This window comes from Grampus griseus (genome assembly GCF_964374135.1).
Source record: "Grampus griseus genome assembly, chromosome: 12".
NCBI lineage: Eukaryota > Metazoa > Chordata > Mammalia > Artiodactyla > Delphinidae > Grampus > Grampus griseus.
The window spans coordinates 38905183-38931017 of record NC_139006.1 but is presented as its reverse complement, the minus strand read 5'-3'; the positions used below and the strand labels follow the sequence as shown (position 1 = coordinate 38931017).

The 25835-nt window shown below is 40.1% G+C and overlaps 1 protein-coding gene across 1 annotated transcript in view; it reads left to right on the top strand.

The window, feature by feature from the left end:
- Positions 1 to 856: 856 nt before the first annotated feature.
- Positions 857 to 25835, top strand: part of ABHD3 (abhydrolase domain containing 3, phospholipase) — a 37973-nt gene continuing 12994 nt past the window's right edge. The window contains exons 1-4 of the mRNA XM_082668437.1: positions 857 to 1090; positions 1546 to 1709; positions 2770 to 2952; positions 15532 to 15577. Of these exons, the coding sequence (XP_082524563.1) occupies positions 929 to 1090; positions 1546 to 1709; positions 2770 to 2952; positions 15532 to 15577 (555 nt within the window). The 5' untranslated portion in view covers positions 857 to 928. The remainder of the gene's footprint in view (positions 1091 to 1545; positions 1710 to 2769; positions 2953 to 15531; positions 15578 to 25835) is intronic.

Genomic DNA, 25835 nt, shown 5'->3' with positions numbered 1-25835 from the left:
TTCTAATCCTTTTAGATGTCTGTATCTCCTGGCTTTAGTCATGTTGCCATAAATAAGCCTAGGAGGACCTACTTCATAAATGGTTTCTTGTCTGTATATTAGGTAACTGAATTTCCATATGTCTATAAATTCAAAGCATTAATGAACCACAGATAGGCTTTTAAAAATGTTGAATCCCAGTTCCTATTCTTGATCTCCTCATTTATTTTTGGGAACCACTTCTCATTTAAGGCATACTTAGCTACTTAAAGGATTGAGAGATTTAAAGTCAAGTATGAATGCCTTCACTACTGAATGTTTATAGACTATTTTTTCTCTTTTGATAGTCTTGGGGGCAACACAACTTCCTGGGGGATGTAGGATTTTTTTTCACTACATAGTGCATCCTCCTAACATATCTTTGACATTAACTCCCCAAATCTTACAACTGCAGCGTACACTTCCTGGGCACCCTAAAGCTGCTAGTTTACCGGAAGGCTTAACCAAGACCCTTGCGGAATCGTTCAAGGTCACTGGGGCAGGTGCCCGCCCCGGGGCCTGAACGCGCGCTGCCAGGCCCATTTCCTTCTCCGAAATGGCACCCGCTCTCTCCCAACTCTGGGGGTTCACTCAGGCTGACTGCGACCCGGCCGAGAGAACACCATCCGCCGTCGCGGGGGTGCAAGCTTGGAAACGCGCCGCAAGAAGGTTCCTGAGTGGCAGGCGGTGGGGGGCGGACCGGGGGAAGCCGGGGCGGAGCCGGCGGAGTACGGCGTGCCGGGCTACGCCTCCCGGGGCCACTGGGCCGCGCCCGTTGGCGGAAGCCCGGCTCAGTCCGGCCGGAGACGCTCTGGTCAAGGGTCCGCGGCGGCGCCGGCGCGCCCGCTTTTGCTCCGTGCCCGCTAGCTGGCCTCCGGCCGCAGCACCCGCGCGCCGCGGTCCCCGGGCCATGCAGCGCTTAGCCATGGACCTGCGGATGCTCTCCCGGGAGCTCTCGCTCTACCTGGAGCATCAAGTCCGGATCGGTTTCTTCGGTTCGGGAGTGGGCTTATCCCTGATCCTGGGCTTCAGCTTCGCTTACGCCTGCTACTACATGAGCAGCATTGCCAAGGTGAGCCGGGGGATGGCGCGGGCGCAGGGCCGCGGGCAGCTCTCTGGGAGTGACAGCAGCAGGCGAAGCCGGAGGTGCCGCTCTCTGGGGCGAGTGTCTGGGGCCGTCCGGGGCGCCCTTTCCCCGGCATCTGATGGACGCCCTCTGAGCGCGCGGGACCCTGCTGACCTCGGCGCGGCGGCACTGCCCTGTCACCATTCGCTAACCTGGTAAAGCAGCTCCGCGATGCTCTAGCACTTCTGAGGATGACTCCCGTGTGTCAACTCTCTCCATTCCCTAGAAGGGTTTAATAAACCACTGTTAAGTTCGTTGTGTTTGAATTATTTGCATCAGGCTTCCAGAAGGATATGTAATAAGATGCATCTCGCGCTAGGGACGAGTTTGCGCTTGTTTCTGGTTTACAGTTGGCAGAAACTTTGTTCTGGACACTTCACTGATACTGGCTTTCCCCACAGAAGCCCCAGTTAGTGACAGGGGGTGAAAGTTTCAGCCGCTTCCTTCAGGACCACTGTCCTGTGGTGACAGAAACGTACTACCCGACGGTCTGGTGCTGGGAGAGTCGAGGACAGACACTGCTGAGACCTTTCATCACTTCCAAGCCTCCGGTGAAGTATAGGAAGTAAGTAAAGTTCCATTTTCAGTCATTTCTTCAAAATCACAATGTTTTGCATACTCCCAGTTTTTGGTTAATACAACCTCCGGTTTAGTTAAGTATATAGAAAAGCAAGGGGGAATGAAGGTGGAAGGCACGTCTGCCACAGACACACGCAGCTGCAGGAAAATATTCAGGTGTTACCTTTCACCACTGTTGGGGGGAGGTGCTCTGATGTAAATGGTTTATTTTCTAAGATGAGAGAAGTGTTTGGGGGTTACTCTTTTTCCAATTTGTCATGCCTCTGTCCCTGAGGACCTAGATCCTTTGATGATATGCATTGAGCTGGCGGTGGGGGTGAGAAGGACGCCAATTAATGTGGATTTTCTGTGATGGACCCCAGTAAAAGGACTTCATATTGATAAGCAAATGGGTTCTTGTGGATAATGTCCTTGAGGTGTTAAAGATATGGTCCAGAATATATCAGTAACCAGGAGATTTAAATGGTGCTTATTATTAATTTTACTGAGTCATCTAGTCCCTCTAGAGTTTCTTTTGTTGCCTGGAACTTGCACTATTCGTTTGGGAAAACTCTTCAAGTTCGTAGATACTATGAGAGAAGTACTTTGAAGTGTTTAAGAAGCAAATTTTTTAATATGCTCTGTGAGGAGACTGCATTATTGAGTCAAACGGCTAGAGCGGTGATCAGATCAGCAGTTTACTTATTCAGGATTCTCTGTTGAATTATTTGGGTGACCTCAGTCAAATAGGGGTTAAATGCTGGGTATTTCAGAGCAATGAGGAAATGATTAAGATAAATATTTGAAGTAGTTTGAAGCCCATTTTTATGTACTATCTTTTACTGATCTTGCTGGAAATACTTTATTATACTAATTTCATGACATTCATGTGATGAAAGAAAGTGACGTGTGTGTTAGTGGAGGCTGGAAAGAAGTTATTTTGAGAGGACCAAGTAATGGCATATATATATACAGAGAGAGAAAGAGAGAGAGAATTAGGAACTAATATTAAGACATGACTTGAAACACTGAAAGAGTATGTATGTCTTTTGTGTTATTTCTTTCAGTGAACTTATTAAAACTGCAGATGGAGGACAGATTTCACTGGACTGGTTTGATGATGATAACAGTAAGTGTTATATAGATGCCAGCACCAGACCTACTATCTTATTGCTGCCTGGCCTCACTGGAACAAGCAAGGAATCGTATATCCTTCATATGATTCACCTTAGTGAAGAATTGGGATACAGGTACCAGTGAAAGATTTCTTCTGTTTTTCACTTAATTCATTCTAAATGAAGCTTAAATATGTCTGCATGTTTGTTTCCGAAATACTTGTTATTTCTTGCATGGATTATGCAATCCCCTAAATTATTATTTTTCCCTGCTTCCTCCTTCCCCTCTTTTTTCAGGAAAATGCATAACTGAATCATTGCACAGGAAATAGTACTTAGGCACTCAGCAGATTTCGGTTGAATGAATGCATGAAATTAGAATCACTTAGGAATTGACATAGGACCCAGGGCTAAGAAGCAGTAGGCCACAGTGAAGGGATTGCTAGGAGAATAGCAATTACAAACCCCTGAGAGACTGCCCAACGTCCCTCATGTCATACTCCACATTTGGGCTCTGGATGCACTAATCTTGCCTCATCGGCTCAGATCCCAAGTGTAAAAAATATTCAGAATCAGCTTGTAGGTCATCCTTATCTTTCCAAAGGTGATCTGTGCCTTTTCTGTCCACCTGAGTTTGCAGGTGCACATGGCTAGGGTCCAGTTAATGATGGCACAGCATTTTTCAGTAATCATTATTCAACTCAGTCACCAGATACTATTTAATTTTTGCAAGCAACTTAGCAACTTTAAGTTTCTGGTTCAGTTCTAAAATTTGAAAGCAGATTCATTGTGAAAGGTACTGCTTTTCTGAGCCTCAGTCTTTTTTAGCCAATGGTAATTATTGTAGTGGAACACTCTGAGTTGTGTTTAAAGCCAAGTTGTATCTTTTCTTAAACTCAAAACACTTGTTTTGTGAAAAACTGATGTTGACTTTGTATTAATAAAAACATTTTGATATAAAGAAGAAAATGCCATAATAGCTAATTCAATTTTAACAAGTTAACTCTGATCTTTTACAGATAAAGTCTATTTTGTTCATGAGGTGACAGTCTCTTGAAAGCCTTGATATGGTGTTCCAGAATTATGGTTCCTATTAAATTTGCACTATAAGCAATAGCAGGAATTTATCATTGGATATCATTGGATACAATGTTTAAACACCATTCAGTTAGATATGAGGCTTGATTCCAATTTTTTGCTAAAACTTAGTCATGCTCAGAAAATACAGATTATAAAGCCTTTTGTACATATTTAAATTGCTGATTCTATACTTTGCCTGAACTGTCTCCCAAGACTTAGAAAGTGCTTTTAAAAACAATGTAGTTGACGGGGGAGGGGAGGAGGGAGAGGGATGGACTGGGAGTTTGGGGTTAGTAGATGCAAACTATTACATTTAGAATGGATAAACAACAAGGTCCTACTGTAGAGCACAGGGAACTATATCCAATCTCCCGGGATAAACCATAATGGAAAAGAATATTTAAAAAAAAGAATGTATATATGTGTATAACTGAGTCACTTGCCTGTACAGCAGAAATTAGCACAACATTGTAAATCAATTATACTTCAATAAATAACAAAAACAAACAAACAAAACACAATGTAGTTGAAACTCAAGGACTGAATCTCATAAGCTCTAGAGTTACCGGTATGCATGGCTTTTTTCCATTACTTGTAAAAGTTGCCAAATTTTATTACCATGGCTACTGTTACACTGTGCTTCAAAGCTGTAGGAAGGTTCTAGCTTCCCTAAGGGTTAAAATCTCTTCTACTGATTCAGAAATTTTATTGAGAATGTATGATAGAAGGAAGGCTCTACGCTGGGTACTGTGAGGAGATACAAAGAGTTGTGGGAAATTGTCCTTACCGTAAGGAGCCTATGAGAGGGTAAGGCTGGACCAGATCACTGTCAGCTGCTTGAAGACCCAGCTTATTTGGCTTTAGGGAACTCTAACGCTGAATCACACTGGGCTTGAAGGTAGCAGAATGCATGAGTAAGCAATGACCAGTAAACTTTTCAGTGGCCTTTGGACCTATCCTCATTTGTTTTTAACTGCAAGGAATCTCTGAATCTAGGTCAGAGAGGGTTAGCTTTTGTTGTATAACAAACTCTCCCCAAACTTAGTGGCTAAAAACATTTCTGCTCACAATCTGTGGGCCAGCAATTTGGGCTGAGCTCAGCCGGGTGGTTCTTCTGGTCTTGGCCGAGATCACTCATGCATTTGTGGTCAGCAGCCTGGACAACTCTGGGTTTGGGAGCCATCATCAGGGATGACTCTTCTCAGCTCCATGTGGTCTCTCATCCACCATCAGGCTCACCCCAAGTTCACTGGGCAGCACAGTGTTCCAAGAGTACAAAAGTGACAGCTACAAGGCTTCTTCAGGCCCAAGCTGAGAACTCTCACAGTGTTGCTTCTGCCATGTTGTAGTCAGGTCATGTGGGCACCCTTGAGTCAGGTGGTAGGAATTTAGCCTCCACCTCTTGAGAGGAAGGGCTATTAAATGTGTTTACAATCCACCACAGACAGCTAGGTAGTTTCAAAGACCACTGATGAAAAAAATGGATCTGGAACTTTGGCACAAGGCTGTGTGGAGTCCTTAGATTGCAAAACAGATCTAAGTCACTGATAGCCTTGCATGGGATCCAGTAGGTAACAGAGCTTGGGGAAGGCTGTGTAATATGGGGGAATGTGCATGGGCTTTAGAGCCAGGTCTGGGTTCAAATGTTGGAACTTCCACTTACTGAGTAACCCTGGGCAACTAATTTTTAACTTCCCCAATGTAGCTTCTCACTTACTACAGAGTTTAAATGAATTAGAATGTGTAAAGTGTTTGGTTTCATGCCTTGAGCAAAATGGGTCTTTAGAAGTGTTTTGTCTTCCTTCCTAGACCTTCTGTTCCCTGAGCAAAGTAGAACATTTTTTTATAGTTTAAAGAGCAAGTATGAGCAAACCTACCTCTTGGGAAACATCTAGTTTCCTTGCAGGGATGCTTTGGTATTATGTTAATGTCTCTTATACAGTAGAGCTGCAAAGGCAGCACGAGCACCCCAATATCATGAGGGTGCACTTGCCTCAGGCCCCAGTTACTATCTTATGTACAGTTTGAGTATGTAGGGAGGGTCATGGATTCTGTCAGTTCACCAGGGAACCATTGATGCTTTACTTGTGAGATATGATTTAGACTTTAGAGAAAACCTAACTCCTGGCATATGGACAAATGAAACATAAGGGTTTACTGTTGTTACTGTTAAGTAAATTTTTTTCCTGTACCTGAAAACTAACAAAGACACAACACAAAACTTTTCTGTTAAGGTCCACTACTTCAAAATTAATAATGAAAGGAAACTAAGCTAAGGTTTGTTTAAGGTAATTGTGAGTAAAGGTTAAGAAGTCAAAAGTAAATGGAGCTGAGTGGGCAATACTTGGGCTGCCTTCATTGGCAGAGTCCATTATGTACTTCCCTGAATAAACTTGCCCCTGAGAGGAGAAGAGAATTTGCTGAGCCACGCGACCCACTCATTCTTCAAAATTGTATCAATCAGGTAAGTCCTTCATCTCCTGGAGGACAAGTGAAGTAAGAAAGGCCGGGAGGCCAGGAGTGCATTTAGAGAGAAGCCCTCATAGAAACCAGAGGACTGGACAAAAAGTCATTCCCTCTAATATGTTACACCCATATGATTGATAAAGTAGTTAGAAATCTCATCCATTTCTTCAAGATTTCTTTTTAAAAAATTCTATTCGGTAATATAGCCGAATAGATATTATTTTGTATACCAGGATAATATCCTATTTTCTTAAATCTTTTACCCATTCTCTGAATTAAGTTACAGCATTTCAACTAAAGTCAGGGAGAAAAACAGTAACTCTGAAAGCATCTTAATCATCTTTTACTCTGACCTCTTTTACTGAGAGCCTTCATCTACTATTTTATTCCACCCCCAGCTAATATTAAAAAAGAGTGACCCATCCAGAATTATGTACTAATAAACTCATTGAAATCTAGGTCAGTCATTAAGTATTTTGGTATAGTAAAGTACAGTATCAGAACCTATATTCCCAAAGAGCATTTGCACAGTCTAGTGGAAGTGACAAAGAGTATTCAGTAGTAGGGAAGAAATGCATTAGAGAGGACCAGGATTGGCAACAAGTGACAGAAAACTCAAAATAACAGTGACTTAAACAAAATACAAGTTTATTTCTCTCTCACATGAAAATCCAAGAAGGTAGATCGGGACTCTATAGTGTCAGAAAACTAAGTTTCTTTTATCATGTTGCTTCATAACCTATGGCTGCTTCAGCTCCAGCTATCACATCTGCATTCCAACACCCAAGAAAGAGAAAAAAGGGAGACTAGAGAATGCAGCATCTCCCTCTAAGGATGCTTTCCAGCAAGTATGCGTACCAGTTTTGCTTTTGTCACCTGGGCCTGCTCTTCCTTAGCTGGAAGGGAGGTTTGGAAGTAAATCTTTATTTTGGGCAGCCATGTACCCAATTGAAATTGGGGGATTCTGTTACTGAGGAAAAAAGGGGAGGGTGGATATTGGGAGATAACTGAAAGTCTCTAGCGCTGACTGGTCAGAGTGTTGCAAGTGCCAGGATTCTGGACTATCAGAAGCAAGCGAGACATTTTACAGAGAGAAGAAATAGGTCAGCAGGGTCAGATGCAACCGAAAGGGCAAGGAGAATGAGGGTGGATAAAGCACAATTTGAGAAGATTCATTAGAGCAGGAGGAAGGAAGCCCAACTGCTGCGGCGAAGATGACCTCAGGAGACCTCAGGAGACAAGAGCAGGAGTGGGTCACACATTTTTTGTTTGTTTGTTTGTTTGGGGTTTTTTTTTTTTTTTGGCTGCATGGCTTGCGGGATCTTAGTTCCCTGACCAGGGTTGGAACCCGGACCTCCTAAAGTGGAAACGCAGAGAGAGTCCTTACCACTGGACCTCCAGGGAATTCCTAGGTCACACATTTGTTAAGTTTTGACAGAGAAAGGAGAGAAACAGCAGAAGAGGGCAAAGGGGTCAACTGAGGAATTTGTCAAGATTGTAGGCTTATGTTTCAAGAAATTTCCTTCTTGCCACATTTACAAAAAATACTTAGAAAGCACTGATTTTCTTCTGTGGTTTGATAGGATCAAGATCTCCTGTCCTTCACTGCAGAGCCCACTATTGGTAGCAAGGATGCCATTGTCCATAATTTATCTTTCTGAGAGATTTGAAGTGGGAGATGATTTTAAAGAGGTTAAAATTTGACTACTTTTAAATGTTCCATCCCTTTCCAGTTTGGAATTTGGGCCTACACATTTTTTATTTAGAGGAAGTAGCACCAGTGGAGACTAAGCTTTAGGTGACGTTTAGCATTTCCTGAAGCATTAGGAGTACATTGGAGGGTCATCCAAAGACTCTTCCTGAGGGAGGAAGGAAGGGGAGATTGAACTAAGGAAAATCAGGCAGTGAAACAAAAAAGACAAGTTTTGACTACTCTCCAATCTAAAAGCAGTGTCTTAGATAAGATGTCATTTTAAATTAACACCAGAATGTTTTTATCTCAAAGTATTTTTATCATTTGTTGTTAAAATAATTTGATTTTTAAAGTTTTGAGAATGAGTCAGTTAACTGATTATTCATGAGACTGGGTAGATGAAATAATGCTAAATGTTAGAAAGCGCTGAATGAAGAACTTAGCTTATTTCATGGCATTTCTGGAAAAAGTTATGGTGGATACCGACAAGTGATCCTATTCTCTAGGGAACAGAGCTGCTGGATGTTCCCCTATAAAATGATACCTTAATTAACAAACTTTCAGGGACAAAGCTCTTTTTATCAGAGCTGGCATGCACTCAAAGGGCACCCTATGTTCAGAGCACCCATTCTCTTTGGAAAAAGAGACTTTAATGTCACTAGTTTAGACAGCACAGGGCAGCGTAGTGAGCTAGTTAAGTGGATCACTGAGTCAGATCTGCCTGATTCAGATCCCAACTCTGTTACATACTACCTGTGTATCCAGGGATGAATTATTTAGTCACTCTGTGCCTCAATTTTCTCATCTGTACAGATAACTATACTTCATAGGGTTATAAGGATTGCATGTAATGTATATGAAGAACCTTAGCCCATGATGAACATTTTTTAAGGTATTAAGCTATGAAAGTTAAAGGAGTGAGTCAGGCCATTGTCTGGCTTAGAAAAGAGCCTTGCTCTTTTAGTCTGGTCAGATGGAAGTGAGGTACTTACTGTCTCAGCCCTACTACCAGGTGAGAAACCATCCCAGGAGGGCCCAGAGATAGCAGGGTGCTTGGCCAGGCAGCGGGTGGAACAGGGAGAAGGAGGGTAATGCCTTGCTAATTTGGAGCGGCCGCTGGAATCTGCATCCTGGAACGCATACATGTCTCTGACTCGGTTTTGGGAAATAAAGTTGCCAGCAGTGATCTGTGACACTGGAATAATTCCTATTAGTTCATATAATTAGTGTAGAACACTTTTGTTCTTAAATAGGGTTTTCTGTAGGTTACTTCAGCTGGGTCTTAAGTTAACAGAAGGTACAGAAATACCAAAGAGACCTAGCTAGAATTCAAATAAGTAAGATAAAATGTGAGAACGTCAGAAAGCAACTGAGTAAATGTTAGGGAAAATGAGAGAGCTAATGGGAAAGAAAAAATTCCAGTAAAATGTTTTAAGAGATTGCTGAAAGAGAACTCTTGATGTTATTGTCTAATAAGGTTTTTAGCTTCCTCACATCAAAGATAACGGACTCTTTTTCCCCTTGTGGCCACTAGTTTTGAAATATTATGCCTAATAAATTGCATTTAATTAAATATTAACTTGTTGGTCTTTTTTTGTTTTAAATTCATAGGGCCACTTAGAGCTTATGATCAGCAAAAAATAATTAGAATTGCCATTTTTGTTTACTATAATTAAATTTAGCTTAGTTGAGTGCCTGCTGCATGATAGGCCCCATGCTAGGTGCTATACATAGGCTATCTTATTTAATATGTACTCAATTCCAAGATATGTATTATTATCCCCATTTTACCAACCAAAAACAGAGCTACAGTGTTAGTAATTTCACCAAAATTAGACAGTGTGTGACAGGGTTAAGGTTCACCTGTACAGCCTTGCTGCAGAAAAATGTATGATTTCTGTTAAGCTATTTGAAAACTTGGTCATTTTTGAAAACTCTCCTTTACTACTTTTTTACACCCTTAGTTGCCTCAGGCTCCTAACTTGGGAACAACTAGCTCCTCAAATCCCATAATTGTTGCCTATCAGGATAATGTAGACCTGTAATATCATAGGACTCAGTTTTATGAGGAAAATTCAAGACAGGACAGGCAAATAAGGCATGTTTCCTACACAGGGAATAGATTTTATAGGGAAAGAGTTGAAACAAGAGAATGAGAGAATGAGGTTCTTGAATTATGAATGTAACTTTCAGTGTTCTCCATTACCGTGTGATAATCAGGAGTTGGGTATTAATACAGTCAGTAATATATTCTTGTTAACTATGTGTTTGATTTCTGATGCTTCATATTCTAGAAGGTACATGAATTATGTTTATCTGTCATAATGCCTTTATGACCTTAGTGAGGTTGGAAATGTTCAGGTATTATCATTTTTTAAAAAGAATGTGTATTATGCTGTTGGATGTAGTGTTATATAAATGTAAATTAGGTTAAGACAGTTGATAGTGTTATTGATACACTTTATACCTTTATTAATTTTTTTGTCTCATTGATGGAAAGTTGTTAAAATCAACTATGATTGTGGATTTTCTATGATTCCATTTAATTCTGTCCATTTTTGCTTCGTGTATTTGGAAACTCTGTTATTACTCACATATACATTGATGATTGTTAATTTTCCTATGAATGAACTCTTATGTCATTATGAAATGTCCTTCTTTATCTCTGGTTGTGATATCAATCTGATGTTACTGTAGCCACTCCAGCCTTCTTACGCTTACCGTTTATGTGATAAATCTTTTTTTTTATATGTTATCTTTCAAAATATCTGTGTTTATATTTAAAATGTATTGCTTGTAGACAGCATATAGTTGGGTCCTGAAGGTTTTATCCAGTCTGACAATTCCTGCCTTTTAATTAGAGTTTTTAGTTCAATCACATTCAATGTCATTATTGATATGGTAGATATAAAGTTTATCATTTTAGTATTTGTTTTCTGATTTTTGATTCCCTCATTCCCCTTTCACTTTGCTCTCTCTTTTTGAGTCGATGAGTTGTGTCTTTTTATCAAATTCGCAAAAATTTTGGCCGTTATTTCTTCACATATTTTTTCTGCCCTATTCTCTCCTCTCTTTCTGGGACCAAAATTACATGTATGTTAGATTGATAATATACCCAAAATCAATGAAGTTCTACTCATTTTCTTCAATCTTTTTTTCTCTCTCATCTTGAGATTGGAACGGCAATTTGCAAATCCAGTGAACTTTTTATTTTAGATATTGTATTTTTTTAATCTAGATTTTCCATTTTTGATAGGTTTTATTCCTCTGCTATTTCCTTTTTTTTAAAAAAATTCATTACAAGCTTATTTTCTTCTGTGTCCTTGAGTATAGTTATAATAGCTGCTTTAAATCCTCACCTATTAATTCTAACGCCTGGACTGTCTCAGGATCAGTTACATTGATTATCTTATCTCTTGAGTATGGGTCATGTTTTTTCTGTTTCTTCATGGTCTAGTAATTTTAGATTTTGTTCTGGACAGTTTGAATCATCCATTGTAGAGACTCTGAATTCTGTTATATATTTTTAAAAGAGTTTCTATATATTTTCTAATGACTGGTTTTTGTTTATCAGGCAGACAATTTGGGTAAACTCAAATTCAAACTCTGTCCCCTCTGTAGTAGACAGCAGCTGAAATCTCTGTTCAGTTTTTCATCCTTAATTGGACTGCTTAGAGGCTACATCACAGAAGGCTTGGCCAGACTTTGTGCCCATTTTTTAAATCCAGAATTTAGGACTCTGCCTCTATATCTCTCTCTTTTCTGAGATTTCCCCCTTTCTCTAACTTTTATAGTTGCATCAAACTCTGTTTTCTGGTTTTCAAGCCCATGAGATTGAACATTTCTACTTGACCTTTATCCATTACTGAGTAATACCAGCTGGTGCCTCCCCTCAGACAAAAAGCTGTGAAAAGAAACTCACCCAATGCCATTTTTTTCTTCCAAGTGTCAACTCCCATTTAGTTTCTGCCTGCTTTGGTTGTTCTCCATTGCCTTTATAATTTAGCAAGCACTTCTTTTTTATTCTGTAGAAGGGTTGGCCCAGTAGGAGCTACCATGACATTTCTGGAAGCAGAACTTCCTTGTCATCTTTTCTTAACCTGTCATTCTGAACCCTATGCCTATTTTGATGCTAACCTATTTTTCCATCTTTATTTTCTATCGTTATCCTACTATGTAGTCATGTTTCAGCTAAAGTGATTATTTTCTCATCCCTCAGAAACTTTTATACATTCCTACCTTATATCTTTGCTCACATTGCTCCCTTCAGCCCATATTATATCTCACATTTTCCTTCTGCTGAAATCTTTACCATTTTCTGAGTCTCAGCATAAGATCTATCTGCCTTTTTCATGAATCCTTTCCTAATGAATTTTGCCAATCCTAACCTCATAAGGCTTTATTATCTATACCACTCGTTGGACATTGAATCACATACTGCCTTGTGATATCACTTTTGTTGTGGTCACTCAACTGAAAGTATAATGCATTTATTTTCAACCTAATTAGATTACACTCTTCTTGAGGCCAGGAACCTTATATTTTTATTTTCTTTTTCTCCTACAAGCACTAACTCAATCTTTAATTCAGTAACTAATCTGTTTAAGAAATTTTTGAATGAATGAGTCATTCCAATATTAATATTCATGTAAAAGGCCTAGAAGACAATCTGGCACGTAGTAAACACTAATAAGTATTATCTGTTGTTATTATCTAAAATCAGCATAGTGATCTCTGAATATTCATCTCACTCCATCCTTTGCTGATTATTATTTCTATTCATAGACTCAAAGACTTGTGGAATCTTAGAACTGGAAAATTTTTAAAGTTGTATGATAAAATCCCTTTATTCTGGTAGATCACTGGGCTTGAGCAGACTCAAGGTTATCTGTCCCATTTCACTGTAACAGTGGTTCTCAACCAAGTGGTTCTCAACAGCCCTACTACAAAGAAGTATTTGATCCAAAATGTCCGTAGTGCCCAAGGTTGAGAAATCCTGTGCTGTGGGTAGCTCTCTGCCTCTTATTTAACCTTCATTAAGTGAAAATCATCTGCTTTCCTAATTAACGTGTTCTGTTGTCATAAAAATTTCTCAATATCAGATTTTTATTTAGTATTTCTTCTCTTTATTTATATTTTCCCTGTTTTGAGAGGAAAATTTAAATAGTTAAAACATGTAGGAAAAATAAATTTTGCAGAACAATTTCCCTCCTAGACATACCCTTTAAAATTGTTTGGGAGAAACTGTAAAACTTATTTGGAGAGAGCTGTTATAAAGTTAAGAGGGGCTCATCAAATGTCTTAGGAATAGTAGGTGTTTCACAGCCTGCGCTTTTCGTTTTACTGAAGTATCAAGTGTCCCCTGATGATGGTCAGGGCAGAAAAGGGGTTAAACGAAAGCAGCTAATTGCTTATCGCCAACTGGAGTGGGAGAAAGGGACCAAAGGGCAGCCGTCATTCTGCCTCCCTCCATAGCTGCTCTCTGCTTCATCCTCCCTTATTTCTCTGCCTCATTCCCAAGGCTAGAGGTATATACAGTGATGACAGTTACTGATTGAACATTGTCAGAAACAAACACCTACGGAGACTTCAGTACAGTTTCTCCTCTAGCAAGAGATAGCAGAGCTGTGATCCACTTTTGCCTAAAGGAAAGTTACAAACATCCCAGTCTGTAATTTGGAAGAAAATCCCAGATGTATAGGCTGCTTTTTCCTGAGTTTGCAGATCATCGTCTTCTTTCCCCTCACTAATTCTGCTCCCTTCTCTCAGGGGCAGTCACATGATGGTATCTTGCCCCAGAAGCCATTTTTATCCTTATGTAGTGTTTGCACTTTGAAAGTGGTTCTTTTCTGAATGACGGGAAGCTTCGAGGTTCAAGGTCACAACTAACTTTAGCCCTGATTCCTGTTACTTAGGAGCTTATGCAAGTAAATACAAGTGGCTGTGTCTTGCCATTCTTTTTAGCAAGAAAAGATTAAAGACTAACTGACCCTACCTAACTTTTCTGCATGTTTTTATAGTATATTTAAAATCTTTCTCTGACTAGTTAATAAAATGTAATATTTCTAGCCTTTTCTCAAATCAGATTTCTGAGATATTAGAACATTTTTCTTCTTTTTTTAATAGATTTAATTAATTAATTAATTTTTTTTTTTTTGGCTGCGTTGGGTCTTTGTTGCTGTGCGCGGGCTTTCTCTAGTTGCGGCGAGCGGGGGCTACTCTTCTTTGTGGTGCGAGGGCTTTTCATTGCGGTGGCTTCTCTTGTTGTGGAGCACGGGCTCTAGGTGCGCGGGGTTCAGTAGTTGTGGCATGTGGGCTTCAGTAGTTGTGGCTTGCGGGCTTAGTTGCTCCACGGCATATGGGATCCTCCCGGACCAGGGCTCGAACCTGTGTCCTCTACATTGGCAGGTGGATTCTTAACCACTGCGCCACCGTGGAAGCCCTGTCACATATATTCTTAATTACAGGCTTTTTGTATTTATTTCTTCTGTGTTAAATACATCATGAAAATAAGGATAATAAATGCTTTAAATACAAAAAGGGGAGGGGTTAAATTAGAACCTTAAATGATCTTGATTGATTAGCTAAGCAGATAGAGAAAACAAAATGAATTTTAATTGACATGAATATAGATTCACTAAATCAAAGAGAACCCATGCAGACACAAGTCAGGATTTTGTTTGAGGATGGCAAAAATACATATCTGGGATTATGGTTGATGGAAAGTTTTGTCAGTGCAGAATGACTGTGTAAAGGTTAGCATTGTGCTGCAACTACCATTGCTACTAATTAGTTAACTGTCGTTGTGTACTTACTGTGAGCCAGCACTGCTCTAAAGCCCTTTACATATGACCATTGACCTAGGAGAGGCAAACAGCATTATAGGACACACAGCTAGTCTTTCCTCCCCTAGGTCAGCTGAACACCAAGCAGTAGCATAGTGGGGGCCCAACCTTCCAACCCAGATGCCATGCTCCTTGCAGCTCTACCTGTAGTGATGTTCTCACCGCAGGTAAAATTCCAGTGTCTGTGTTTGCCGAGCGTTGAGGGAACAAGAGCTGTTTCTCAGGATAGGAATAGATGCTTATTAATGTTGCAAATAGAATAGGTAGAGGACATATTTTTTTTAATTTGAGGCAAAAACATTTAAGTTTGACTTGTATTCAGAATTGTTTTAATAATACTTATCGGAGGCCTACACATATACATAGGAAGTAGTTGTAAAAATTCTGCTTTTGGTAGGAAAATTTAACATCACTTTGATACACAGTTTTCTGGTTTGAACCTACATGCTGAATTTAGAGAACTAGAAATGTATTTTAGTGCATTTAATGAAATTATCAAGCATCCTCATTTCTTTGGAACAGATTTTTAAGAACCTTTCATGCTCTAAAACAGTGCCAATAAGATGATTTTTATATTATATTGTAAGAATCATGTGTAAAAATAACAAAAATTACTTTCCTGGTTTTTAGATGTGTGGTTTTTAACAACAGAGGAGTGGCAGGGGAGAATCTCTTGGTAAGTAAATCTAAATTAATCACAACAGCTTAATTTTTAAAAGAATCATTTCCAGTTTTATAACAAAAACATATTCCTTTTATTTAAGATAGCTTATTATGTAAACAATACAAGTTCATTGTGGAAATATAGGGATAAGAAAAAAAGGAAACCCATAATTATATGACCAGGGGAATCCCCTTAGTCTATGTTCATCCAGATCTTATATTTAAATTTTAAAATGTAATATATTTCTATTTTTTAAATTAAGGCTTTATTTTATAACTTAACTTTTATACTTACCATATTTTAGCATCAATAAATATTTATCTACATCATTTTTAATGCAAAACATATTTTCTTTAAAAATTAACTGGTACAAAAAAATTAACCACTACAGTAATACATTTTTAATTAAGAAATTTACTGTCATCATGAAATGGACTGACTGCATGTTATATGCCTATTTGCCTGCCACAGTTTACATGGAGGAAATATTATTTTAAATCAGCTTTTTTCCCCTCTAACCCCTAAAGTTTTTGCTAGGATAGAAGTCCTTCCATCTCTTGGAAAATCATCACTCTATCTGATGTTAACCTGTGAGTTGGAATGAGAAATATTACACCCATTGAAATTTTCTTGAAGCTTTTCAACTGTTAGTCCCTCACCACTTTCACAGGTCAAAGGCAATTCTATCAGAATAGAAAGAAACTTTTTTTCTGGGTCATTGATAGTGAATGATACTAAGACTATAAATAATTAAGTCATAATGGAAATAAAAATTTACAATCATGTCACTGTGTCAGTACATTATGAGAATTTGGGGAAAAAAAAAGAAAAGAGCTCTTGCACTTTCCTTTATAGTAAGTTAAGTCCTGGAGAGGATCAAGAGCAACATGATTTCAAAAGCTAAAGTTATAAAGTGTTTACGGTCTCACTCAAGCGCCTCGTGAAGGTGAAGGTTCACATTTCCTTACTTAGTGCGGCCCTTTAGGAATCTTGTAGACAGGTGGTAGGTATTCTAAAGGGAAAGATTTGAACTTGTCACTCCGGCTCTGGACTAAGCAAATTGTTTTTGTGCAGCTCTTGTCTGCTGTGTGTCCTTCTAGGTGCTTCCAGGACACAAAGATGGGGACGACATGATCTGAGGCTCTCAAGAAAATAACATGCTGCAAAGTAAAATCCATTCGGTTCCATAAAGTGAGAGATAAGGATCTGTTCATTTAGCAAAGCTGTGTTGTATGCCTAAATCAGGCACTGTACAAGGCAATAGAGTGAGGAGTGCACACATTATTACACACAACCTGAACCCTTACTTAGGAGATTTAACTTAAGTTTCAGGAGATGGTCAGATACATAAAAATATACGCAATACAGTGTGACCACAGGAAGGTTTATTAAGGCTACAGAGCATAGAGGGAAGGAGTAACTGACTGCCCCAGGGGAGGCGGCAGAATATCGCAGCGGAGGTGAATTTGAGTTGGATCTTGAAGGCTATGGTATTGAACCAGCAGAGGGGATAGAGGAGCTTTCTCAGCATGAAAAGCAAGGTATTAAAGAGCGTAGTAGCAAGTACTTATTTGTGGAGGGATAAAAATGATGATCATTTTATCTAATGTTTGTTGAGTCCATAGAATATATCATTATGTCTTTTTTTTTCATTATGTCTTTTTGTACTCGATGTTCAGCAATAGAAACAACCCCGTGATTTAGGTAAGTGTAGCCACCATCATCCCCATTTTCTAGATGAAGAAAATGAGGGACAAATAGGTTAAGAACTTGCTCTCACTGAGAAATTCAGAGCCAGGATTCAGACCCAGGTAGGCTGACTATGTGCTTATGTTCTTGACCGTTATACTGTGCTCCCTCTCATTACTCAGGAAGTGATAGGAATTCTCCCAGAAGGGTAGGGCCAGATTTTGAAGAGTCATGTGTAGAATTCCAAGGAACCTAGTATTGAACCATTGACATTTTTTTTTAAGTTTGGTTTTATTGAGGTATAATTGACATATAAAATACCTTGGTCATGGTCATGTTTTAGAAGGAGAACCATGGCAGAAAAGTGATGGAGGGGAAGGAGGCTGGAGGCTGGGAAATCTGTTAGAAGGCAGTTATTAAAGACCTATCCAGAGTGTGAACGCAGAGGTGGGGGGGAGGAAAGGGAGAGAACAAAAATGAGGGGTATTCATGGGGCAGAAAGAATAGTATGGTGGGAAGTGAAGAGACGGGAGTCAAGGTTGGCATGTCTAGTTTTGCTGACTTGTAAAAGGCTAATACGGTGAAAGGTAATATTTGCTGAAATAGGAAATTTAGGAGAATTTACAAGCTTTTGGTGTCATCAAAATAACAAATTCAGTTTTAGATATTGAGGGTGCTTTTAGGTCATCCAGGTGGAAATTTTTCATAAACAGTTGGATGTACTAGACTGGACCTCAGAAGAGACATACAGGCTGGAGAAAGGAATGGATTATTGGTACGCAGTGGAACCAGGAGGTCAGGAGTGGGTGAGATCGCTTAGGAGCCATTGGTAGAGCAGAGGATAGACTCTTAGAACACAACAAATAGGAAGGAGGAGAGAAAAAGAGGAGGAGGAAGCTTGAAAAACTTTCTACCCTGAGCATTTAAAGTTAATTGGAAATTTACTTTGAAAGAATGCAGCAACCCAGTAACTTTTACCCATAAACTTGCATAGATTTTTAAAAAATCTCCAAGAACACTTTTGGGAGATTTTACAAAGGGATGGTAATTAGATAAAAAAAAATTTTTTAACTTTTAAAGATTTCACTGAGTTCTAAGTGAGAGGATAAGAGTAACTTGATCTCTGGCGTCTTATACAGTGCATCGGGTTGAATTCTGATGAACTGGTACCTCCAGCAAATATCTGTATCATAAAGGCTAATGCCATCTAACTTAAGAAAAAATAAGGATAGCAAATGACTAAAACATAATTATATCCTTTTAGAATAACTGTTTTTGAAAAGAAATTAAAGGGAGTAAATGAATTATAATTTACTATATACTTCTTGTAACCTAATGGATCACAAAAATGAGATGCCAATATTGATTATTAGAGCTAGGTTTGATATTTAGATCCCTTGATAGTCCTTCTTCTTTCTGCCTTAGAGCTATACACAGTTACTGTTTCAGACTAGAGTAACTCTATGAGTATTTATACCTTACCTTGTTCCAGAAAGGATTTAATGTAGCTCAGACCCAGAGTAAATAAGACCTTAGGGTAGGCATAAAAAAGGACAAAAGATGCATCAGCAAAGATCAAACAGGAAGGAACCGATTCTAACTGAAATTAACCCAAAAGAGCTAGTAAAGGTTAAATGGAATTTAGGGTAAGCAGTTCTCCTAGGAGTGGAAGAAATGCAAAAGTAAAAGATTTGCTGAAATATGTTGGTGATATACTTAGAATTTATAGGGATTACTATGGCTCCTGCAGAGCAGAATAAGAAAGTAGAAAATTTCCACCACCACATTGTCCTCATTTCCAATTAGTCATTGCAGGATTGAGAGAAAGCCAGAAGCCTTGTTCACTAGTAAATGAGAAGCCTGCATGTTGCCCTTTCTGGGGCTCTGAGCTGTAGAGGACAGAGAGTCCTAGTCTCAGTAGACTGGTCCTCAGATACTCCTGCAGGGTTCTTGGAGCCCTCGAAGTAGACGGTGCTTTTAGTTTTTTTTAATATTAATTTATTTGGTAGCACTGGGTCTTAGTTGCAGCAGGCGGGCTCCTTAGTTGTGGCACATGGGCTCCCTAGTTGTGGCTCACTGTCTCCTTAGTTGCGGCATGCGAACTCTTAGTTGCAGCATGCATGTGGGATCTAGTTTCCTGACCAGGGATCAAACCCAGTCCCCCTGCATTGGGTGTGTGGAGTCTTAACCACTGAGCCACCAGGGAAGTCCCAATGGTTCCTTTTCTTGCTCTCTGCAGATCGGTTTTCAAGACCAGGAATCCAGGAATCCAAGTTATCCACAAACTCCCTAATATTAATGATTACTTTGTGAACTGTCATGTTTCCAGCTTAGTTTAGGAATGATAATCTACAAAGAACTCAGCCAAACCTGAGTTTGTTGAACGCTACACAAGGGTCCCTCTCCTTTTGTTTATAGGATCATGCAGACTTCTATGTCCCTAAACCCAACCAGAAAACTCTCCTAGCCACTTTGGAAAATACTCTGGCAGTTTCTCAAAAACTTAAAATTGAGTTGCCGTATGATGCAGCAATTCCACTCCTAGGTATATACCCAGCAAATGAAAATATATGTTCATACAATAACTTGTACACACTTACTTGTAGCATCATTATTCATAATAACCAAAAGATGGAAGGAATCAGGATGTCCATTAATGGACAAATGGATAAATAAAATGTAGTACAGCCATGCCATGGAACGTTTTTCAGCATTTTAAATGGAATAAAGTACTGACACATGCTACAATATGGATGAACCTTGAGAACATTATGCTAAGTGAAAGAGACCAGACAAAAGCTCACATATTGTGTAATTTTATTTGTACGAAATATTCTGAATAGGCAAATCTGTAGAGATGGGAAGAAAGATTAGTTGTTGCCTCGGGCGGAGGGAGGTGGGGTGACTGACTGCTAATGGTGGAAGGTTTCTTTTGGGGGTGATGAAAATGTTCTAAAATTGTGATAGTTGTACAACTCTGAATGTACTAAAACACACACACACACACACACACACACACACACACACACACACACTGAATTGTATATCTTAAATGGGTGAATTGTATGCTATGTGAATCATGTCTCATAAAGCTGTTAAAAAGAAAAGCCTCCATCAGGTACTTTCCCGTTCAAGGTAGAGCTGGTGAGGGGTCGGGGTGGGGGGGAAACAGTGGAGCAGAAGCCAGAAAATACTTTAAAGCGGTGCTCTCCAAATGCAGTTTGTCAGCCAACTTTCACTTCTCGAACTATCTGACACAATCCCTGACAGTATGAGGGGCTGCGAGAGAACGTAAGCCAACTTCGGCTCTGAGCACGCTGCTGAGGTGAGCTGTTTATTTTTTTTCTCACAGAAATACTCTCTTGGTGAGAGAAGCAGCGTGCTGATTTATATTCTGATGCCAGCCCCTTATCTCACCCTGGACTGGCACTTTAAGTAGCTCTGCTTCAGGGATCCTCTAATCCTAAAAACCTCATTTAGTAGATGAGGACACCGCTGGAGAAGTGGGGTGACAGGCTTGACGTCATAAAGCTGATTAGTGGTCTTAGGGCATGAACTTAGACTGTCCAATGTCTTTACGTTGCAGCTCTGGCTTTAAGTCAAGTCAGGCGGAAAAGAGGGTAGAGATAAAGAGGGTTTTCAAAGAGAGGGATCTTGCCTCAATCTCCAATGCCTCGGGTGATTATTTAAGGACTCAGATCTTGAGAAATCTGCTCTTGTTTCCTACTGAGCTTTTCCACCTCGGAAGCTAATGGGGTAGGAGGGATGTAGGGCTCTTTCCCCTCCTGGGCCCTGTTTTCTGAAGGGGGCATTCACAAGGGATTAAGGACTGTAATGGTCTGAGGGAGGAGGGGCATATAGCGCATGGCCAGCCAAAGCACAGTTCAGTTGTCAGACTTTCACCTTCAGGCACTGCCTTTCCCACACTCAGTATCTTCTTACTGAACACCACTGTGTCCCACCCAAGTCTGCCCTTTCCTGAATGCTCCCCCAGATAACCTCTCCCTCCTCCCTCTACCCATCGGAACAACCCAGGAAGGTTGTAAGCCAGATGTGGATATGAATTCATTGAATCGTATAGAATTTTCTTCTAACACTGATAAGTCCAGTTCAGTAATATCAACTGCTGTAAGTGGTGGGTATGCAAAAGATTGTGCAATTCTCTATATTTAAACAATTTTTAAATAAAAAGAATGTTTAAGTAAATAAAGAATTTTAGGAATAGTATATTTTTTAGGAATAACAATGATAATTTTAGGAATAGCAACAGTGTAATAGCTAGCTACCATTCATCGAAGGCTTCAGCTGTGCCAGGTGTTCCTTTATGCCATGAGATGTTTAGCAATACTTCTCTGTGCACTGCAGGGAATCCCCATAGAACTAGACTTCCCTCTTCCCAAGTGACTCTAGGTAGGTTTTGTCATTCTTGTCAGTGCAGCCTCCTCCTCTCTTGGCTCAGGTCTCACCCTGTTTCTTTATTCTCTTCGAGCAGTTGGTTCTCAGCCCTGACTGCACAGTAAAAGCCTCTGGGAAGCTTTGAAAAAGTACTGATCCCTGGATGCCATCCCCCAAAGATTCTGATTCATTTGGCCTGGGCTGGAGTCCAGGTGCCTGTGTTTGTCCTAAAACTCCCTGGTGAGTCTAGTCTGCAGGCAGGGCTGAGGTGGTGGGTAGTCCCAGGCTTCCTAGGACCCTGGCCTGAGAACTCCTGCCTGCCTGGCTGACAGGCTCTAAGCCACTAACAGACTGTGCTCATTTATCAGTGTCGCTTTGTAGCATGACTGCATAAGCATGCGCCATGGCTATCCAGAACGTTAGCAGGAACACGGCATATAGGCTATCTTGGCCCCAGCATTGGCCAGGATATTTCTTGGGGCCCTTTGTTTTGTGGTTGGTTACTTTAAATAACTAACAAATTCTCAGGCAGATTTGGATACCTGGTCATTTCATATGCCTATCAATGTAGGCGAAATGATTATTCATTAAAGTGCTGGTTTTATTTACATATGCACATACATTTGTTTTCTCTGACTCTTTGTTTAACAAACTCAGTTTCCAAAAATAAGATCAATTTTTCTAAGAATGATTTGGGTAGCTCATTAGGTACTGGACTGGGAGTGGGTGGAATGAAAGCAAAACAACACAACAACAAAAACACACTGTAGAGAGCGGTTAAAAAGCATAATTCGCCCTATTATAAAAGTATTATTCCTTTTGGGGTAGCCTACATTCACACAAGAATCACAGAGTTCATGTAAGCAGCATCTTATCAAATATTTGAGTACAGATCGTTAAATACTAGAGAGAAGACTGTAAAATGAAATATTGTAAGCTCTTGATGTTTATCAAGACATTACAATAAAGTAAATGTGAAATTTAAGTGATTTTTAAAAAGACATTTGTGTGCCTTTTTCAGTTTTATTTTTTTCTGGACAGAAAACTGAAATCTTTTTACGAGCTGGCCTTCTTCAGTATTGGATGTGTGGCAGGTATTGAGAGAAGGGTCCTGGGTTATGGCTTTTTCTGCAGATTAGCAAATTAATCTGCTCCCAGAATAGCTAGGGAAAGTCAGGCTACCTGATTAACAGGGTGAATTTTAATTTGTTTCTATACCCTCCCAAAAAATTTTTTCACACGTCCTCATGTTTTTATTTATTTATTTTTTTAACACCTTTATTGGAGTATAATTGCTTTACAATGGTATGTTAGTTTCAGCTTCACAACAAAATGAATCAGTTATATTTGCATTTTAAAACAAATGACTTCTAAATCAGGACAAGAAAATTCTCTTTCAGAATAAGGAGAAACCGGTTTGTCTACGTTTTGGAAGTTGATTAAGGATAAATTAGATGTAGTTCATAGATAAATATAAAATATATACTTTATTCTTTTCTCACCTATTATGTATAATTAGAATTAATTTTACTTCATCATTCTCTTCCATGCTTTTTAAAAAGTAACCTCTAAAAAGCCATTTAACAAATTACTATTGTTTCTCTCTGATCGCAGTTGCAGTTGAACAATTTGAACAATCTTGGTTTGTAATTATTGTCAAATTATTCTAACATAAAATATTGGGTTGGTCAAAAAGTTTGTTCGGGTTTGTCTGTTACAGCTTATGGTAAAACAAGAATGCACTTTTTGGCCAACCCATTATTTATGCCCAAACGTCTGCTGAAGGTTACCTATCCTTTAGATTTTCTGCATTTTTCAAGAATACCTTTCCCATCCTCTTCTCACTCTAAAAGGAGCTTTCATCACCCAGCTGAATCCTGCCAGGTCTTCCTTCCTCCCTTTAGGGATTAGATGCGGCTTACTTTACCTCTGTTCTGGAAGTATGAAATAAGAGGATAGTTGCTGGTGGTATTAGCAGCCCTAGCAACTGAGAATTAACTAACATTATTTTTAATCTAAAAAGACGCTATAGGGGCTTCCCTGGTGGCGCAGTGGTTAAGAATCCGCCTGCCAATGCAGGGGACATGGGTTCAATCCCTGGTCCAGGAAGATCCCACATGCCACAGAGCAACTAAGCCCGTGCACCACAACTACTGAACCCGAGCGCCACAACTACTGAACCCCACGCGCCTAGAGCCCGTGCTCCGCAACGAGAGGAGCCACCGCAACGAGAAGCCCGCGCACCACAATGAAGAGTAGCCCCCATTCACCGCAACTAGAGAAATCCCGTGCGCAGCTACGAAGACCCCAATGCAGCCAATAAAATAAAATGAAATAAAATAAAAAGATGCTATAAAGTTATGTCTTCAAACCTGAGGAAAATTTCTGCCAGTCCTATCAATTCAATGTATTACCCCCACAAGTGTCTTTGCTGTGTATCCTAGGTGAATTCTTTCTTTAATGGGACTCAAGTCCTATGAAGAAAGAAGGCATATGATGTTCCCTGTTGGAGCCCATCAAGTAGCAAGAGGTTGTGTGGTATAACCACGTAGGTTTGCATATCAGAAGTTACTAATCAGGTCATCTCACTTTCAATCCTGTGTGTTTCCATTCAATTCAACAAGTATTTATTGACTGTATAGAGGTGAGCAAGATAGTAATAGAGAGAGCCTCACATATAGATAGTAAGGGCAGGGAGCAGGCTGGCCGGGACAAGTAGGGGTAGAATTGGGAAAGGCTGTGAGTTCCTGGAGAACAGGGGCCAAGTCTGACCTTTTGTCTGACATTTATTCAATTTTTTCAAGGCATGATTTCAGCAGGCAGAGTTGACTGTGAAGGCCACTTGGCAGATGAAGTTTACACAGGTGGCAAGGATATTAAGAGACTTAGCAGGCAAGAGAACAGCAGTGTCCCATGGACCAGAATCCATACATATGGAGGACTAGTAAAACGCAGAGCTGGAAAGGTTACTTGGCATATTGTGAAGGGCCTTAGCAGAGGACTTTGGATTTAATTCAGTCAACAATGGAAAGCTAATGAAGAATTTTAATCAGAAACACTGTCATGATTAGAGCTGGAAGTGTTCTTCAGGAAGATTAATCTCACGTTGAATGGGATGTATGATTGTGGATGGTGATTAGGAAAGGCTGGCAGTTAACTAGTTCAGAGGTTATCACCTGGTAGTCCAGGTGAGAGGTACAAAGGCCTGGGAGCAAAAACAGCTGGCGCCACACCCTTTCCACACCTTTTTCCCTTTGGTGCTTACCATTCCCATCTTGCCTACCTGATGGCTTCCCACTGCAAGCACCCCCATCTCTTTGACTGGGGGCCTTCTCTAGCCATGGAAGCCTGCTGAGCCTCTGCTCAGGGCCGACCAGAGTGCCAGGGAGTTAACATCCCCCAGGAGCTGCCTTCAACCAGTGGCTGAAGCGAACTGGTGGGCAAATAACCCAGTTCCCTTGCCACTTGGTTGGGATAATTTTGAGCCTTGTTCTATAGTCTCCCAAAATGCCCCGAGGGGATTGAGTCCCAGTTGTCCACAGCCACAAACAGCTGGGTAACATTCTTTACTGGCTTCCTACTCTTTCTGACTCACACTCACTCACCACTCCCCTACTCCCCATTCCCCCTATCACCTTCTAAATGAACCGCTTGCACTCGCATCCTTGTCCCTGGGGCCTTCTGAGAGAATCTAACGAACCAGGGCCTTTACTAGAGTGGAAAGAAGGGCTCGCCTGTGTTGCCTGAAAAGATTCTGGGGAGGAAGAAGCTACAAGACTTGGAAGTTTATTGGCTGTGGGTTAAGGGAGAGGAAGAAGGCAGTGTCACCTACAGTTTTAACTAAGAAAATGTAGATGTCATTTATAGAAAAATGGGAAGTTAGGAGAAGCATTAGGAGTTTTCATGAAGAGATAAAAGAGTTTACTTTGGGACATTTTGAGTTTGAAGTACTGACAGAACATTACTTCTAGAACTTGGGAATTTGCATCTGGAGCCCAGGAAGAAGGAAGAGACTGGAGACTCAGGCTTAGTCGCTGCTTAGACGTGGTTGATGAAGCTGTGAAGGTAGACCAGACCTCCAGGAATTGGGTATTGACCAGAGAATGAGCAGATGCAGGCCTACAACAAAACTGATGGAAATGAATTCTCATATTTGGGGTTGTGGGGAGAATGACAGGAAATGGAA